Consider the following 20,000-nt stretch of genomic DNA (forward strand, 5'->3'; position numbering starts at 1 on the left):
CTATAATGATAAAAATCCAACCACTCCTTTTTTTTTAATCCCCATAAATCATAAGCAGTGTCTCTGAACAAGCCGTTTGCAGGTTCCTCTCAATGTGACGTCACTTTAGCCACAGGCCCCGCCCACAAATGTTGACAGACGCTGCCGTTTTAACATAGAACCGCCCTGAGCGAGTTCACATAGTCTGCCATTGCTGCACTGCGTTTTAGGTGTTCTGTAGCTGGATGAATTAATCCACATAGCTCTTTCCATTTACTCCTGAAATCTGAGCCGCTGAAGACGAGGTGGATTAATTTTGTTTTCGAAGAAAATGCTCCCTCAACTTTACCGAAATTCGTTTATGTCTACGCGAATCATTTCACACCGGACTTCTTTGTTAACGAATGTCAATACAAAGGGACAATACAAAACAGAGGTTGTGCTAAAAATTTGTTACTCAAGGATAGATCAGTAAACTGTTCGTGATCCAACTTACAGTCTCCAGAGTGATACTGGATACGGCAGTAATGAAGGTGAGAGCACTTTATTACAGTTCATCAGAGTTGATTTAAAGGTATAAAGTTTACCAGTTTATTAAACACCACCCGAAAAGGCAAAAGGTCTATATATATATATTTTTTTTACTGTTAGTTGTAACGGGTGTTTCTGTGTACTTCGCTATGTATGTTGATGATAATGCAACAGAGAGAGAGAGTTTATGGATAATATTTAAATGCACACATGCACTGTGTTTCATTAAGCTCTTACAGTAATTTTGAAAGAGTGAAAACAGACGCTTCATATTTTGTGTGAAGTACAATAAATGTTATAAAACTCATCAGTAAACAGGCTTGTACTAATATAGTGGATAAAAACAAGAAGACAATACAAGTTATAACCATAATTAAACTAAACTATACCTGTTATATCTCCATGCAGCATGATTTCACAGTTTCTGACATTATAGTGCATCTTGACTGAATCCAGACACTGGAGAATCAGCTCTTGAAGCTCCGCCCTCTTAGGCCGAGCACAGCAGCTCATTTGCATTTAAATGGCACACACTAAAACAGCGCATTTTTGCTCAACCCCAAAAAAGTTTTAACATGCTGTAAAAAAAATTATCTGTGGGGTATTTTTAGCTAAAACTTCACAGACACACTCTGGGGACATCAGAGACTTATTTTACATCTTGTAAAATGGGGCATAATAGCAAACTCTAAATCAGTGGTTCTCAACCTTTTTGATTGAATAATTTTAAGTCATCCAGTTTCACTTCATTTTGATGGTCCCTTTAACACATTTTCTTGACTATAAGTAATGTCGCACCTACATGTCTACTAACTCTCATCAGAGTGTTAGTAGAGTATTAGTAGACTGGTAGAGTTTGGGCTAATAGAATAAATTGACATGTACTTGCAAAGTTACTTATAGTCAATAGAGTGTCTGTTGGGGGACCATCACAGTAAAGAGTTAGCAGATATTAAGCAGACAGTCTGCTAATCCTCTAATGACAGTTAGTTGACATGTAGTTGTGTAACGGAGGCCAACTATAGTCGCTGTGCGAGTAAACCTCACTCTGATCTCAAGAGACGCTCTAGCGACTGACACTAGAGGTTGCAGCCTTGTTAAGGCATCCGACTCCCACACTGGAGACCCAGGTTCGAGGCCCGCGCAGAGCGGGGTGAGTAGGACCTGGGTGAGGGATTACATTGGTGCCGTGACCCAGATGGGAGTGATATTTAGGGGTTTGAGTGTAACGGAGGCCATCTAGTAGTCACTGTGCAAGTAAACTGCACTCCTCTGATCTCAAGAGACGTTCTAGCGACTTATGCTAGAGGTTGCAGCCTTTAGCCTCCATGTTAGGGCATCCGACTCCCATGCCAGAGACTCAGGTTCAAGGCCCGTGCAAACCGGGGTGAGTAGGACCTGGGTGAGGGGTTACAGTTGCAATGTTACTTAAAGTTAACAGAATGTTCTAAAGGGACCATCAGAATAAAGTGTTACCAGTCATCGTTAGACTCCTTGCTTGGAAGTTCCTAAACCACTGCTCTAAACTCTAAGTATTAAACTCAGTACTAAACTAAGTATAACTCATCCTGCAAAGTTTAGGCTATGGACATGAATGATATGTGGTTTGTTTTGGAGAGATGTGATTTTTTTTTTATTTATTTTTTTTCCAAAGTGTTAAGACTTATAATTTTTACTTGAAGATTTTTGAAACATCACATAGACTTATATTAAAGAAAGCAGCAGGGTCATGGGATGGGCTCTGTTGACTTCTGCCTGTAGGCAACCACCTATCAACCATGCTAAACCCCATAGCAAACACCTAGCAGAAACCCAGAATATCCTAACAATTGCTTAGCAACAGCTAAAACCTTTAAGAGCACCTTAGCACCAACATAGCAACACCTTGGTAACAACCCAGCACATCATGACAACACGGCAGCAAGTTTTGCACAGGAAACCACCACTAACATTTTCTATAGAAAATGTAAAAATCTAATTTTGTAATCTAATGATGCAATCATTTTCAGCATTTTAATTCATAATTTGAATTGTCTTGCTCTCGCATGTCTTCATCTACCAGCTCTTGGAGAAATATTATTGAATCTAGACCAGTTTTCAGCCAGAGCTAGACAATAACATGGAATGAAACATAAGTATCACCTGAAAAAAAAAAAGTTTCTTTTAAGTTTTGTTTCAAGTAAGAGATGTTATTACAAAGAACAAAGTCCTTCATTTAATGTTATATAATTAAAGTTGTGATCATGATATATAAGAAGTAGGGACTTCTTTTCTTCCATATTGTCATGTACATATGGATTATTGATATCATAACATGACAACTTCGGCCATATGGGTTATTAGAAAGAAAAAAATGTAGGACAGGGACTTGGTTCTATCCATTGGTTGTTGATTGGATGGAGGCAGATCTGAATGCAAGTTTTCAGTTGATGGGGCAGACAAAGTGATGGAGAAGTTCAGCATACATCACCAAAAAGAAATCTGTCATTTCACCAGATGATCCAGTTATGGAAAAAAAAAAAAAAATGAAGGTAGTGAATTTAAATAGGGTGAATTTACATTTCATGCAAACTTCAAAGGTGAAATGTGTGAACAAAGCATGGGCTTTAAATGTTAAACTGCTTTTTTTCCCTATCCCATGCAAATGACTTCAACGAGTGTAAACACTGCTTTCATTGCAAAATGCTACCAGTGGTGGATAAATTACACTTCACCTTTAGTTGAGTCTTTTTGTAAACATATGAAGACTGACTAGCTAAAACCTATATTTGTTTGTTCTTTGTCTGTTTGCTTATTTCTTCACTGTTTACAGTGTCAGTGTTTTACATGAAACAGAGCAAGTTAGCGAATAAACTTTTTCCAACCTTTTGTTTTGTCTGGTTTGAGCAGTGTTTTGTCTTTTTCTTCCGGTGTGTGTAATTTGAAAAACAAACAGCCTGGATGGAGCTTCATGAATAAAGGATACGCTGGTACAGGTGGGCTGCTGTGGCGGGAAACGAAGGCCTGTCAAGCCCACCTCCAGTGTCAATCACGAAACGACAACATAAAGAGAACCAGAGCAAGAGTCTGTCTGCCAGCCGTGCTCCTAGAGGCGCTTCATGGTAGAGCTTGTCTTACTCTCAGGCTGGTGTTTCAGCTGCGGGCTCAACAGGGACAACAAAAAAGCAAGAAGTGTGACGGCAGGGCCGGGAGAGGATGAGGAAGAGTGAGAAGACGAGCCGAGAGGTGCTCTAGGCCTTTAATCCACCTCAGTGGTACCACCTCTTCCAGCGTCGTGCCCCCGTTAGCGAGACAGCGCTTCACCCGCGCCTGGCAGACACGTCTCCGCTCCTCCGTGCCAGCCCCTGACAGGTGACAAAATCAAAAGGTCACGTCACTTTGAACTGGCAGCGTTTGTTGCCCTGCTGATTTCCCCCGTGCCGCCGCGGCTCGCAGGCGAGGTTGGAGGCGAGGCGGGGAGCAACTTTGGCAGCTCCTGAACTTCATCTTTGTGAACTTTTGTACCCGTGATTTTGCTAACAACACTGCAGAGCCGTGTGATTTTTGTCACGGCTGCCGTTGCCATTGTTGACGCAGGCTTGTCTCGGGAAGCCGGGGTTTATTTACGGAACAGAAAGCCAGAGTGTTTTTCTGGGTCCTGTGGGTTCAGGGCTGCTGCAGATTACAGTAGAGCTCGAGCTTTGGGACCGACGACACCGCTGACTCCCGCGGCTTCTGGATACGCGTGACCCTGGCGCGTCCTCTTGACGGCCTGTGTACCCCGTACAGCTCAGCCCCAAAGAGACGTACTGGCTGCTCCGTCTCTCTCCCACACATCCCAGCTATTATTTTGCCCATTGTCCTCATATTTGAATCGTGACCGCTCTTATTGAAACGTAATACTTCGCACAAACAGAACCGACTGAGTTTCTTCCATCGCCAGCAGTCGTACTCTTTGACTCGAGCCCCTACAGAGGTCAGACCACAGTCAGCCAGTGCTGGCAAAAACTCAAGCCCTCCCTCTGACCAGCAGGGCTCTGACAGCCTGTGAAGAGGCTGTTTGGGCTCGATGTGCTCCGGCGAGAGCCCTTATCAGCCTTCCAGGCCTGGGCTCTCCCGGGCCTCTCGTCCACACGCGGCATACAAAGCAGGGCCAGCCCCTGAGCAGCTGGAGACGCTAGAGATGTCTCACATTTCAAAGAAGAGCTGGAGGAGGGGAGAGCGCGAGAGCTGAGAGGCAAGGAAAAAAATGAAAGTGCATATCTTCATGTTGGATGGCTTGTCTAGCTAGGGCGTCTATTCCCAGCGCACCTGTCACAGGGAAGGTTAGAATTAAAAGTGCAGATAGCAGGGTTCTTCCTCCACTGATGGCAGAAGGCAAGAGAAAGTGCATTAACTCGCCAGGATGGATGTCACGGTGCTGGTCTGGAGATGGTGCTGCTGTTAACCGAAAGGCCAAACAATGGACTTAAAGTCTGGCTCTGATGCTATTTTAGTCTGGATTTCTGTCTGCAAGTGAGACATATTGACTGCCGAACCTTCAAGTTCAAGCTACCGTAGGTTTGCTTGAAGTTCAACTTCCTCCAAGTTCTTTTTCCCAGCGTATGACCTCTGGCTAACCTAGCGCTGGAGCAACATTGCTCTTCTAGTCGATCCGTGCGCTATTAGACTTCCGCAAAACACCATCGCTAGTCTCCTCGCAACACTGCGTGTATCTATCCTGAACCCTCCTTTTGTTTCTGCCGCAGGCTGCATTTACATAAGAGGCTTATAGCAGCCATACACTCTCTCTTTTAGACAAGACAAAGGAACAAAAGCTATTGTTTGCTAAGTAACAATTTTTGGATGTCACAAAAAAACTGATGAAATGTAAGGAGCCAAAAAAAAAAAAAAAAAAAATCATCAAAAAGATGTATTCCTCCCCTGATAGCTTTTTGGTGTTTTCAGATGCCCGAGTTGTCTTATGTAAATAGCATACACATGACCTTGAAGCTTTGATGCGGGATTGACAGGAGGAACCACAAGAAGAGAAATAATGATCTATGTCTTTTCAGTCCTCCGGCAACAAAAACAGACATGTGATACACACTCCTCTGGGCTCCTGTAAGCCACGGAGGCCAAATATAATGTTTTCAGTTGACCGAGATAAACTCTTTATTTGTGTGCCAACATATCGTCTGATTATTTTGGTGTCTACAGTTCTGATTAACAAGCCAATGAGATCTGAATAATTAATGCTGTCAAATTACCAGCTCACACAGAAGGTTTTTTTTTTTTTTCTTTTTTTTTTTTGTTTGTGAGAGCAAAACATATGTGGCAGATTCTATAAACTCAACGACTGCACTTTCCAAAGAATGAATAAATGTGATGTAAATATAATTTAGTGATTGGTTTATTTTATCACTGCTTTTGTAAGTAGATTTTAGACATTTTAATAGTGTAAATAGTGCTTGTCTGTGCAAAGTTCATGGCTATGATGTTGTGGGTGGTTGTGTAGCATGTTGATACTAGGTTACTATGTGGTTGCTAGGACGTTCTGGGTGGTTTATGAAGTGGTTGCTCACTAGTCTGAATTAGAAGAGCCCATTTCTATGGATCTATGATATTCTCTATGAGTCTCTATGATATTCTGGTCTGTAGATACAGGGTGAACGTGATTTCACCAAGTACAAGTACACCAAGTACAACGTCTGATTGGTTGATTGGAATGTTGTTCCATGTTGATCCAGGGACAACATTCCAATCAACCAATCAGATTTGATTGATAAGTTTACAGTTTATGTCAAGTTTAGGCTTAAAACCAGGGTTATCAGTGTTATTAACCTATCATTTCCCTCTGATTTTAGGGAAAGGTTATGGGTAGGGTTAGGTTTAGGGGTAGGGATAGGGTTAGGACTACATTTTTTCAAATAGGAATGTCTTAAATGGCAAAATTACGGTGACCGTATATACTGTATATCCGTAGCAAGAACCATTATTCAGAGATGTAAGCAAGCAAATAATTTTTCAATCTTTTGAGCCTGCCATTTTTTAATTATAATGATTAATAATTATTAAATGATTAGTATTATAAAAGCCTATTACTAATATAATTAGTATTAGATATTTAACTAAAGAACATCAGTACAGGGAGTTCAATTACAATAGCATATGGTACAAACAGATTCATTAACTGAAATATAAACTGACTTGTATTTTGAACATCTGAACTATACTGTATGTGTGCATTCATATGAATGCACCTACAGTATAGTTCAGATGTGCCTTTCACACTGCTAAACTATTAGTTTAGCTGTCTATCTTGCTCTCAATATTCTCGGCATCATTCTTTTCATCATTTTTTCTGGTCTGTGTTCGCATGTTCTTCTGGGAGAATCGAGTAGCCAGCAGCATTTCTCGAGGTCATGGGCATACGGCTCTTTGTGTGCTTGAGTTAAGTATGAAAACCTGAAGGGGTTTTGAAGGGACCATTGTTGGCCTGGATCTGGTCCACTGAAGCACATAGTTAACGTTCTATGTCATCAGCCTCCCTTTGCCAAAGGCTCTATTGAGGTTTTAACCTTATGGACAAGAGGACACAACTGATGACTTTAGAGACTGAGGTCAGACTCAGAGGGTTTGCTTTCTATCAGAGGACTTTGTGCTATCATTTGTTTTCACTTGAAGATGTGGAGATGTTACTAAGTGTACATGTGAAATTGATTTTCTCTTTGTTTTTTTTTTCTTCTTTTTTATTTTTTCCCCTGCTCCCTTCTCTTTTGTTCTGCTCTTCACAATGCACATCAGCAAGCTGTGGAGGATTTGCTGGAGGACGAGGAGGAAGACTTTGACAGAGATGACAAGGTAATTATCGGTGCCACTCTCAAACATGTATTTCAACACCGATGTATATTTAATGCTCAAATGTTGTCCTCTAAAGTGAAATGTAATGACAATGCAGTATTTCTCATGTTTGATTCACTCAAATACCAATTTTGTGTTAATTTAACACTTACAGCCACATTTATATAGTAAAGTCCACAGCTAGTCTCTCAGAGATGCTAGCATCTGAAGTCTACAGAGTTGCAGTACATGTTTCCTTTTTTCCCAGAATAAAGGGGAACCACATAGGCATAAATAAACTTGGCTTCAGGGTCTCTGTATTGAGCTTCTGATATTTCTCAAGGCCTTTGAAGTGCAATTAATAGCATTCAAATGACCTCAGGCCAAATGCCCCAGCAGCATTCACGAGGAAGCATTTTAATGGTTCTGTGCAGGCAGATTCATGTTATTGCCCGCCAAAATGCTAGTATTTTGTCTGGAAATTGGTCAACAAGAAAGTCAACAAGTACTCAATGTGAACGTATTAAGATGAAAACATAACCTATGACATCTTACACGCATTCCTCTTTAGTGGACTTTGAAAGAGCATGAAGTAGAAGGTCATAGGCAGAAGAATGAAACGGGTATCTGTATTAATGTTGTCAAGGATCTGTTGTTCCTCCTGAGTTGTTGGAAAGTTGAGAAAGGCTAATTATCTTCTCTGATGTCCTTTCTCTGTCCTTTTGCCTTATCTTTCTCCTCTTGCATTGTCTTAGTTTGCATAGTTTTGCATAGTTTTGTTTTTATTCTTCATAACTGGGTAAAATGATTTAAATGGTTTCAATTCGAGTTTGCATCAGTGTTGAGGAGGCTACTTTGAATTATGATTAGCCTATAGCTTGACAAATTACACAAAGTTCAAGTAGTTCAACAATGATCAACCTTTTTAAAAAAAAAAAAAAAAAAAGGAATAGATGGACAAAAATGTACACAATAACAAATATATTGTATTTATTGGATTCAGTGCTTCATTGCATATGCAGTTTTATGACGTACACAGTCTTGTATTTTTGTCTTTTTCATAAATTTTCAAGTACTTTTTTTGCTTTTGAACAAAATTTGCATAGCTAAATTGTTGGACAATCACGGTTGCACTCTATTAGAGCATTTACTGTATATGGCACAAAAAATAAGATGGAATTATATTGAAATTAATTGCTATATATATATGTTTACAAAAATACAACTAGAAAGCACAAAAAGTTGTCCTTATATTTGAAATAAAAACATAGTGGTAAACAGAAGCATTTTACTAAATATTTAGGTCGAATTATTGAATCATTTATTTGATCTATGAATTATTTATTTATAAATATTATTTATTTTTTAACAGTTTCATTAAAATGAAGCAGACTTAACAATACAGATTACCAATTACCAATTACAGATGAAAGAGGCTTCACATCACTCTGCTGTAAAGCGCAATACAATGTGGTGAAAAATATGGTGATGCACAATTTTGTCAGGCTAACAGTAGCTTGGTACTTTAATAGCCACACTATTTGAGAAAACCGCTGCAATAATTATAATAATCATGTTTTTAGTCACTCCTCAACACTAGTTTGCAGTTCTTTCTTTTGGTCTCTTTACTTTCTTCTCTTCATGTCAGTTTGTTGATGACCTCACACTCTCATTACCTTCTCTGTTTGTTCAAACAGTAAAATACTGAGGTCACATCAGGGTAGGACCACTTTCACTGGATGAAGGAAAGGGAAAAAAATGGATAAATGTGCCAAGGCCTCATTTTAATTGAACCTGAAGCATATGTTGCAAGTATGTGCAATATGTCCCAGATGTTTAGGCCAGGCCTAGTCTTCAGCTCTTCCTTAGTCTCCACTAGGAAGCTATTAGCTGGATAACCTTTGCCCCAGGGGCTAAATGGGGTATTACATGGCAGGCACCTGTTTTGCATTGGACTGGGGACCTCTTGCAGGCATAGTTTGAGCCAAGACATGTGTTCCTACTTAACAAACTGTTTCGTGATAGTTAAAAGTGTCTTTCTTCAGACTCACTGCAGATATTAGTCAATTACTCTTAATGAAAGTCCAAAGTCAAGGCTAATTGATGGAGACGGCTCAGTTGTTTTGCCCAAGTAGGCAATTGGTTCCAAAACAAGAAAAAGTGAGGGAGAAGAAGAGATCAGGTGAAAGCAAGGTTAGTGCAAGTGACACTGTAAAAGTGTTTTAAAATGGACGATTTTTTTTGCGTATGTGAAATCAAATTGGTGTTGAGGAAGCTGCTTTGAAACTCATAATTTAAAATAGTTAAACTACAGTCAAACTTTTCCTTTTAATACTGTAGTTTGCTGCTCTGCAAGTTACTAACAAAATGTAGCTAATTGCATTAAAACTGTTTTTAGTTTTGTCATTTTACTCCTTAGATCTTAGATCACTTCAAAAATCTACAGTGAAAATAAAAATCCACACTGAATTATCTTTAACAACATTATTTATCTGAATATATTTTCACTAAAACGTTTATATATTTATATGAATGCCAGCCATTTTGTGTTGCCTCAAATTTTAGAAGCATTCAGGAGTGAAATGCCTCAAGCACAATTGACCTCTTCGATATCCCTGCTTCTTTAAAGAGCAAAAATTCAAGCTAGCAGTCCTGTAAACATAAGTTTGGGGTTTGGGCAGTGTTTTGGGAGAGGAATGATCTCCTGCTGCTTCTTTCAGATTGACGTCAATGGAAAAGTAATTTGTGAAGAGCAAGTTGTCACTTTTAGATTATATATTATGAAGTTCTTTTTGGAATAACGTAGACAGGCGTTAAAAGAGCAAGTAAATATGGTCAAATTTGATTTCATATTAACCTCAAATTATTTAGCATTTAGCATAGAAAGCTAAAGTTTCAAAATAATTTATACAGCACTTTTTGTGATCATGGATTTTAGGGTTAAACAATGTTGCTGCCCATGTATGCAAAAGCATGCTGGGTACATGACTTTGTAAACCATATGCTTGCCACACACTTCTCACTTTCTCTTTGCCAAGCTAGTGCTAGTGTGTGTGCATGTGGATGTGTACATGTGTGTTTACAGTGCTGAATAGCTCTCTGGAGAGCTTGCAGACTCCACCAAATTCATCAGCAATCCCGACAATAACAGCCAAAATATTTTAACACCTGCTCTGCCAAACACATGTAAACACACAGGCAGAATGGCAGGTAATTATCCAGGTGATAATGAATGTGCCTCACATTGTTAAACCTCTCTCAGATATGCTAGTGTGGAATTAAGGAGTAGCATCGGGTACGCTACGATAACATGCCTAATGCTCCGCTTGTGCCACAGCTGTCTCGCACTTGTGTGCAGCCACTTTCCCAAAGAAAGTTTGCAAGGGTTTTGTATTTTCATTACCTTTCACTATTTTTATCCATCTGATACTCATCTGTCATAAAGCATATGCTAGTCTATGGTTTTGTTTTTAATGGAATAGTTCACCTAAAAATCATATTTCTGTCATCATTTACTCACCCTCATGTCATTATTAAACCCATAGGACATTCTTTCTTCTGTGAAACATAAATGAAGAACATTTGAACAGTGTGCTGGTCGTTCTTTTCCATGCAATTACAATGAAATGAGACATAAAAAGCTCAAAAAAAGATGCACAAGAGTGTTATAAAAGTGTTTGCATGTCTTATTTGCTTATTTGCTGTTCTGGAGCAATAAGCAAATTGTTTTTGTATGAAAAACAGACCAAAAATTAAGTCGTTAATTACTGATAATCTGTAAACTGTTATGAACAGTAAGTCAGTGAGTTGAACTCAAGAACCATATCAGTCAGATTTGTGAATGAATCATTCACGATGATTTTGTAAACTGGATCAACCAATTATTTGGAATTATTATTAGATTTGACTCAGCAGAATGATTCATCCACAAATCTGACATAATCTACTACTTTCAGGAATCAGTTATGGAGATTTTCAGGCCAGTGCCACCTCTGATTGAAGCTTGGCCACCCCTGTTGCGCAAACATTTTGACCACATTAACAGCTGACTTTTCTCTGTTCAAAGAACTATGACACTGGCACAAAAGCCATGCACACACTCCAGCTGAACTTGCAGTTCATCGCTTAATATGGTAAAAATAACAAGCCCAAAGATGCCCATAATAAGTGGACATGGCAACACTGCAAGAGCACACTTGGCGAAGCAGCTTTATGAGCATAAACAAAACAAAGCAGAGCGAGACATGAGCGCAATGGTCAAACTTGTCCATTAAGCAACAAAAAACAATGGAAAAGTAGCTCAGTGGATTGGACTTTCACACAGAACTCGATTTTGCATTTAAGAGCATGAGACACGGCAGTGGAATGAAAAAAAAACAAAGTTTATAGACGCTTACTTTAACTTGAGCGCTGCGTTTTTAGAAAGCTGTCATGTGACGTGTCTGCAGTTTGTTAGAGTTAAAGGTGCAATATGTAATATTGTTGCAGTAAAATATCCAAAAACCACTAGGCCAGTGTTATATATTTTGTTCACTTGAGAACTTACAATATCCCAAATGTTTCCAACTATTTTTATATCGTAAGAAAATTGCAATTTTAACCAAGGCTCTGGGAAGTGTGAGGAGTCGTCTGTCAATTGCGTCATACCCGCGTTAACCCTCGGTCTGCCTCGGTTTCCGGTTTTATTTTGTAGAAACCATGGAAACACAAAGACGCTTTAATATATTACACTTTTTAATAGACAAGGCAACAACTGTTTTGATATATTTATAGACAGAAACCTAATTGTTGTTATATAGCTCAACACGTTTAGTCTTATTGTTTAAATCTAATTTTCTTGATTTTTTTTTTTTTGTGAGTACCATGCTTTACCATGCCTCAGAGAAAAACACTATTTTATCAAGTAGCTAACATAACATAATCAGATGCAGCTTTATTTTTAGTAACAGTAATACAGAATTTTCTCCATCATACAATACGTTTTACAATGAATTGCATGCCATTTATCAACACAAGCCATCCAGCATTTAATATGATATTCTAAAATCAATCTATCTTACTGCAGTTAGTGCAACTAACATCATAACAACATTTTCAACACTCTCAAATGTATCTAATATGATAAACAGAGCTGCGTTACCTCATACTCATGACTGGAAAAGCGGAAGCGGCGCTGGCGACTGTGGCATAATAAAAGTTCCGCTGCTCGTGAGGCGTGTGTTGCGCAATCGCTCCAGCGGCCTTGTTCAGCTCCCACAACGCTCGGTCCTGCTCTGCTTCCTACTACAATAACGTTAATAATCACATCCATGAAGATGATTTCTTCCCGAGAGATTATTTCCTCCCTATTCTTTTGGACCGTCCGTTGAGGTGAAGACCACATGTCCCAAGATTCCGCGCTCAAACTTGGAGCCATCAAGCTACGCCTTTGTTTTGAATATGCCTCTAGCGACCTCTAGTGGACAAATTTTTTATTTTACATATTGCACCTTTAATGTGTATGTTTCTTCTTGACAAACAATCTTCACTTAATTTTAAGCACACATAGTAATGAGCAGAACTGAGCAGCAGACAATACTGGGGAAGTGGCTTAAGGAATAGTAATCTGTAGGATTGCAGCACTGTTACTGCAGTGGGACCAGTTTAACCAGTGTTTGTTGAGGTGCAGTTAAATGAAATCTATTTATGTGTGAATGTATTCAACACAGGCTCTACACGGTCACAGTTAGATGCTTGTTTTTCTCTAGATTTTTTCTTTCTTTCCTTTTCTTGCCACCCCAATGAAATCAGTGGGTCTTACCTGGCCACCCCTGAAAAAAAGTTCTGGCTATGCCCCTGGTGAACAGCAACACTGAAAGTGTCATTTTGTTCCTTCAGCAAACCTATTTAGAAGTCTTTGGATATAGTGCAAAATGGACAGACCACTTATAACTTTTATGGTGCTGTTTTGTATCTTTTTAAAGACTGAATTTCCTATTCATTTTAACTGCATGGAAAAGAGCAGCCTGGACATTTTTGCTAAATATCTCATTTTGTGTTCAACAGAAGAAAATAATGACGAGAGTGGTAAATAACAGATTTTTATTTTTTATTTTTTTTTATGTATTTTTCCGTAACATGCACTACAGCATCCCATTCATTTTCTTTTCACAGTTCGAATAAGTTTTTTTTTTTTTTTTTTTTGGCACAAATTTTGGCTATTTCGTTGATGTCATCTGAACTGGTGTTGTGCGGACATGTGTCCGGAGAGTACGGAGGGGTAATCAGTGCTAGTGCTCCGTCTGAGAAGCAGCCAGGATGATAGCGGCAGTGTCTCCAGGGAGCGAAAGAGAGAGGGTGAAAGAGTGCTGAGATTAGGAGTGTACGCATGGCTGGGCACTGGAGTAATGGACCTACACATACACACACAGCCCGAGGAGGAGCCGCCCCAGATAAGATACACACTGCAATCATGTCATGCTCACAGGCTTACCACGACTCACGCACGCCTCCTTACATGCCCAACAGCTGTTAGGAAGTGTGCGCGAATGTGCTGCTTGCTCGACTGGATATTAAAGATGGCATTTAACCGTATGTTGTACGTCTTATAAATAAACAAGCATTCAATATGAATGTGAAGCAAAACAGTGACAGAAGAAGAGAGAAAAAAACAGGATATTGTTTGTTGTCAAAAGCTTGTCGGTTTCCATGCAGGTCTCTGTTCTGTGAATTAATTTCTAAATTTAGCTTTTAGGCCAGATTTATATACTACAAGTATGCATGACATTTGGCCTATGTGTCAAACTGTGGAAAGACGATGGAGCTATTTTTAAATATCTGTGCCATGAACAGGGTGTAATGCGATTATTATTCAGGTTGCTAGCTATAAGCATGTCAAAAGTTGAGGAGCATGTATGTATATTAATGTTCAAAAGTTTGGGGTTGGAAATGGGGTCTCTTATGCTCACCAAGGCTGCATTTTTTAAAATAAAATATATGGTAAAAACAGTAAAATTGTAGGGTTTTGTTTGCAATTAATAATAACCTTTCTATTTTAATATATTTGTGACCCTGGACCACAAAATAAGTCAGAAGGGTCCATTTTTTATTTTTATTTTAATTTTTTTAATTGAAATTTTTTGAAATTTATACATTATCTGAATACATAAGCTTTCCATTGATGTATGGTTTGTTAGGATAGGACAATATTAGGCTGAGACAACTATTTGAAAATCTGGAATCTGAGGGTGCAAAATATTGAGAAAATCGCCTTTAAAGTTGTCCAAATTAAGTCCTTAACAATGCATATCCTCTCACAAAAATACATTTTTGATATATTTACGGTAGGAAATACAAAATATCTTCATGGAACATGATCTTTACTTAATATCCTAGGGCCAGTTGTTCAAAAGTAATCTGATCGGATTTTGGCTATCGGATTGGATCAAATCTTGAAAATGAGTTGTTCAAAAGGGAAAAAAAGGATTCTGAAATCAGATTAGATCACAAAATCCAATCTTGGTTTTGATCTGGATAAAATCATCAGTTTGTGTTGTTCAAAACTTATTAGTAAGATTGGGATACCTTTGATCCAAAAAATCTGGATTATACTGATCCCATCAGAAGGGTGGATTTCAGGAACAAAAATGTAATAAAACTTTAAAACTAGTCAAAAAATACATTTTTATCATGTAATACACACAGACACACGCACACACAGACACACTTTTTATTTTGCTCTTGATTAGTTTAACTGTTAAAGTAAGAAATTAGAAATAGACATTAGACTACATATTTAGCCTTTCGGTAGCCTACTGTAAAGTAAAAAAGATTTTGATGCCATAAAATAATCCCCAAACAGTTGTAAATATCAAACAAAAAATATTATATTTTTAATTCAAAGTGGTTTTTTTTATCACTGTTTGTAAATTACATTGGCACAATCATAAGAGATAAACCAGTAAAAGGTTATTTGCGAGCTAACGTAAAGTTCCTCGGGTAAGCGCTGAGTTTTTTTTCCCCCCCCAACTCATATTCTTTCTATCACCATAGAGCACAAGTAAACCAGATTTAGTAATCTGAAAAAGTGTGTATCTGCATCAGGGTGATCCAATCCAATTTTGCTTTGAAAAACCAGCAAAAAAGTAAGATGGATTACCTGATCCTGGATAGCAAAACATGGGATTTCCAAATCCAGATCTTTCTGATCCAGATTAAACTTTTTGAACAACTGGCCCCTAATGATTTTTGGCATAAAAGAAAAATCAATAATTTTGACCCATACGTGTTGTTGGGTATTGCTACAAATTTAGCCGTGCTACTTATGACTGGTATTGTGGTGTCACAAAATGTAGTTTTAAGGCGAGAATGTAGTTATTTAGACCTCAAATATTTCACTCATATATAAACATAGCACCTACTTTACAATTTGTTTAGATGCTTTCGGAGAACAGTTTTTCGCAGAGAACAGCTTTATCTTGGCCAGTCCTTCGGGAATTTTCCATAGGCTCTTATGTAGATAGTGGTTAAACATGAGATATAATTCATTTGTGGTATATCAAACAGGCAATCTTTGATATATATTGCCAAATGAATGAACTAAATAATAATTATATAATAATATATAGGAATGCAGATCTACTATTTTACTGTATACAGTGCCTTTAAATATACATAGTGTTAAATGGGAACCAAAATGTCTTGTGAGCAATAGAATAACAGTAATATATGTTAAAGGAAGAAAGCAAAAGTTTTCTTCAGTTTATTTTATTTCTCTCTCTCTGGACCTGACCTTGTTTTTGGTGTTTAGCCTACTCTTACCCACTCTCGCCACCACACCAAAGCCACTTTAGCAGGGAGAAACATAAGCTAACCTCTCTGCACTGTGAAACGCTGACAATCTGATCCCGATTCATGCACATTTATGTCCGCTAGAATCTAGCATTACAAGCGAGCCTTATCTGTAGATAACACACGGAGGGTTAAACCCAGCCGAGCAGAGGCAGGGGGTTGATCTGGGCGATAGCTGCATGGCAGTATGTAATTGGACTAAAGAGTGTGCTAGGGATTATTTTTATTACTTTGAAAAACTGTGACTGAAAACTTGTTCTGGGGCTATTGAGCTTGTGATACGCGATGCATATCCTCAGGTAACGTGGCTTTCTTCAGTGCTAAGGAGAATACAGAGAGAAAGAGAGAATGTTTGTGCTTCTCTGGCTCCTTTTCTTCTCAGCGCCTCTAAAAGATGAAAAGATTCATGCTGTAAAAGATGCTTTTGACTTTTTTTCCTTGGCTTTTTTCCCTTTTCTTTTTATTTAGGGGAGAGATGCTCCTAGGAACTGCATTTTAATCATGTTTGGCTAATAAAGAGAGATTAGAAAAAACCTACACACACACTCAGGGCATTGTCTTGTTGTGTAAAATAGCTTCATTGTTTGATTTCTCTATTTTGCCTTTGTATCAGGTGGATTTTTTCTCTCTCTCAAGGGTCCTGAGCCATCTTAGTAGCCATCAATGTTTTTTTTTTTTGTTTTGTCTAACTTTTCCTTTTGTAACCCTGCTTTAAAAAGATCTCAATTTATTCTGGTCCATAAGGTGCCGGGTTCAGTCCCCTCCCAGGATGGCCGGCTGCCGGAAAGCCATATCCTTGCGGATATTTTGGCTTCTTGGCACTTTGAGTGGATTCGCGTGATGGTGGTAAGTGCGGTCCGTATGTCCCCGTGTCTCACTTCTATGGCTCATCGTCTGTCACGCCAAGCAGGGTTGTGTGTCACTCCCTTTCACCTTTCACTTTGTTCTCAGTTGTCACTCTTCCTTCCTTATCTTGAAGAACCAGCCTGGTGACCAGTAGTTTTTTGATGGACTCTGGAATAGCTGGAAACTTCCTGCACTTCATAAAATGGGTTGTTCGGTGGGTGCTAATGCTACAGTACGTCACCTTAATTCGGCAACATGCTTGGTAGAAAGTAATGGTTTTTGGGGTTGGGTTTTCTCCTTATGGTTTAGTGTGCTTTACTAACCTAAGCTTTCAGGGTGCATTGGGGCATACATGTTTGTGCTATCACTAACCTCTTTCAAAACAGCCAGAGCGACAGCCATTGGCTGACCCAATGACGTCATCTCATGAGAAACTCATTTTCAGCTCAGCTCACGATAAAGGAACACTGAACCTGTGCTGTAAAGACAAGGAAAGCAGCTTCCAAGAAGAGGGTTTATAAATGAATTATGAGGGTGTATTGATGTTTGTCTCCGAAGTGGAGGAATGCCATTGCCATTTATATCCTTTTGAGAAGCGCTTCCCTCAAGGAAACTTTTGAAATTGAGAACGTCTACACTTACTATAGATGGCATCTCAGCACACAGACTGGGTGTCATTTTGTATTGTCTAGTGTAATGGGACAATAAATTAAAGTCTGTAACTTTTTTTGGTTAAAAATTATACAAAATCCATTTTTGAGCAAGTACATAACCAGCCAGTGTTCAGAAATATCTCCTTACCTTAGCCTGATTCACAACGGTAAGCTTGTAATAATGTTTTATAATAAAATCGGTACTGGTGGGTTTCCGCGGGAAATTCGAGCATGCAGCCGTTCGTCTTTGCGTCATTAAGTCAAGTCTGTAAACAGAAAGGAGGAGTCCCAGCTAGTAGGCTATATGGCATGTTAGGATGCTGCTGGTAGCAGATCATTTATAGCCTTTTCTCACAGCAGCTGGAATAATTAAACTTATCATTTTGATGGCGGATTGTAATCCAGAAAGGTCCAAATGACAATCATCAGTGACAATTGGAGATTCACCTGTAGTCAAAAGCAAAAGACTTCAGACTGTGGAGTGGCTACAGAAATTGAAATCTACAGGTAAAGCTAATACACACTAAATACATATAGTCACGCAATGCTGATGTTGTTAACATTAACGATTTGAGAACAAAGTATAACAATAAGAATAATTTGCACGGTTTGACATTAGCGATCGTTAGATTTAATCAGCATTAACAGTGGTGATTTATTGTTATGCTTTTTTTTCTCAGTTGTTCAGAACAAAAGTGGCAGACATGTTATTTACTTGTTCAGATGACATTTTCCAGTGAAAATTCTTATTTTGGTCATACTTCCAAGACGTAGAATCTGTGATTCCGAAGTACAGTATCCACACCGATGTGGTGACTGACAGCAAACATTAGATTCATCTGCGCTGAGGAGCCGTGCCAATACGCAACCCACGTAAAGATGATAATTCTGCAAATAACTGCAATTGCAGGTTTCAAACAGAGATGGCGACAAAGGCAAAACATGCTTTAAAAACTGCAGCTTTAAAGATGTAAATAGTTAAATGCCACGGTACTTTCTACCCAGGTGAAAAAGAAAAACTATACCAAAATGTATGTTAAATACATTTATTTCATAAGTATACTACAAATCCATTAACATATTTAATGACATATCACTTGAGACTTACTGATATAAATATTATAATTAATGTTTATTTGGAGTATTGCACAATGCACCTTTCTTATTATTAATGTTAATTTCTTATTATGTGTTTTAATATCACTAATAGGATTAAGGATATTATGGTCACTGTATAAGATCAGTCTTTAAATACAAGATATTTAAAGTGTACCTAAAGTATACTTGCAATAGTTCCATTTTAGTACAATTAAATATACAGTACTTAAGTGTTTCTTTTATACTTAGCATAAAATAATTGCATTTTAAATACATTTTGGTATATTTATTTTTCACTATGGTATGGGATAGGTTACAATGGTTGTCTAGTCCAACAACCGACTAGTCAATTAGTAAGGACAACTAGGTTATTTAGATTTTAAACTATCATAACACTTTACAATAAGGTCTCATTTGTTAACATTACTTAATATATCAACTAACCATGAGCAATGCATTTGTTACCATATCTATTCATCTTTGTTAATGTTAGTTAATAAAAATCCAGCTGTTCATTGTTTGTTCATGTTAGTTCACAGTGCATTAACTAATGTTAACAAATACAACATTTGATTTTAATAATGTATTAGAAAATGTTGAAATTAACATTAACTGAGATTAATAATGCTGTAGAAGTATTGTTAATTCTTAGTTCATGTTAACTAAAGTAGTTAACTAATGTTAACTAATGAAACCTTATTTTAAAGTGTTACCATTATCTCTGACAAAGAAAATATCATAAATATAGAAAATATTTACAATGTTTCTGTTTTTGTAAATATTTTGACCCTAAGAACGTGACCTCATAACGGCCCTAATTATATGAAATGTTTGTTGTTGACCACCTACTGACTAGTCAACTTTGAAAATGTGTTGTTTTGCACATTCATACACTATAAAAAAGAATTGTTGGTTTAACTTCAAAAGGTAAGTTACCTTAAAATTTTGAGTTAATTGAAATTAAAAATTTGAGTTAATACAATGAAGGTGATTGGTTTAATTAACAGAAACTCAAAATATTATGTTATCTGAACCACATCAATTATTGAAGTTGATTTGACAAAATAAAAAATGTTATGATAACAAAACATGAAAATATATTTTTTAGACTGTAGTAGCTATATTGGTTTGCCTGTTGGTGCCCAGTTTGATGATGTTTCCCCAGTTTGACGGCCTCATTTTTGTGAGATGGAGAGAGCAGGGCAAATCCAGTGCAGTGGTGGATGGAGCTAATTGTGCTCCATTCATCATCAGGTGGCATCC

General features: G+C 38.0%; 1 protein-coding gene across 5 annotated transcripts in view; it reads left to right on the top strand.

Moving 5' to 3' along the window:
* mctp1a (multiple C2 domains, transmembrane 1a) overlaps positions 1 to 20,000 on the top strand; it is a 183,612-nt gene that overhangs the window by 138,252 nt on the left and 25,360 nt on the right. For 3 of the 5 annotated variants that reach the window (XM_051893527.1, XM_051893526.1, XM_051893531.1), the window contains 2 exons: positions 7,276 to 7,332; positions 16,885 to 16,986. In XM_051893527.1, coding sequence (XP_051749487.1) covers positions 7,276 to 7,332; positions 16,885 to 16,986 — 159 coding nt within the window. The remainder of the gene's footprint in view (positions 1 to 7,275; positions 7,333 to 16,884; positions 16,987 to 20,000) is intronic. The other 2 variants (XM_051893529.1, XM_051893530.1) reach the window with 1 other exon arrangement.

The sequence above is a fragment of the Ctenopharyngodon idella genome, chromosome 5, assembly GCF_019924925.1.
Source record: "Ctenopharyngodon idella isolate HZGC_01 chromosome 5, HZGC01, whole genome shotgun sequence".
NCBI classification, from domain to species: Eukaryota; Metazoa; Chordata; class Actinopteri; order Cypriniformes; family Xenocyprididae; genus Ctenopharyngodon; species Ctenopharyngodon idella.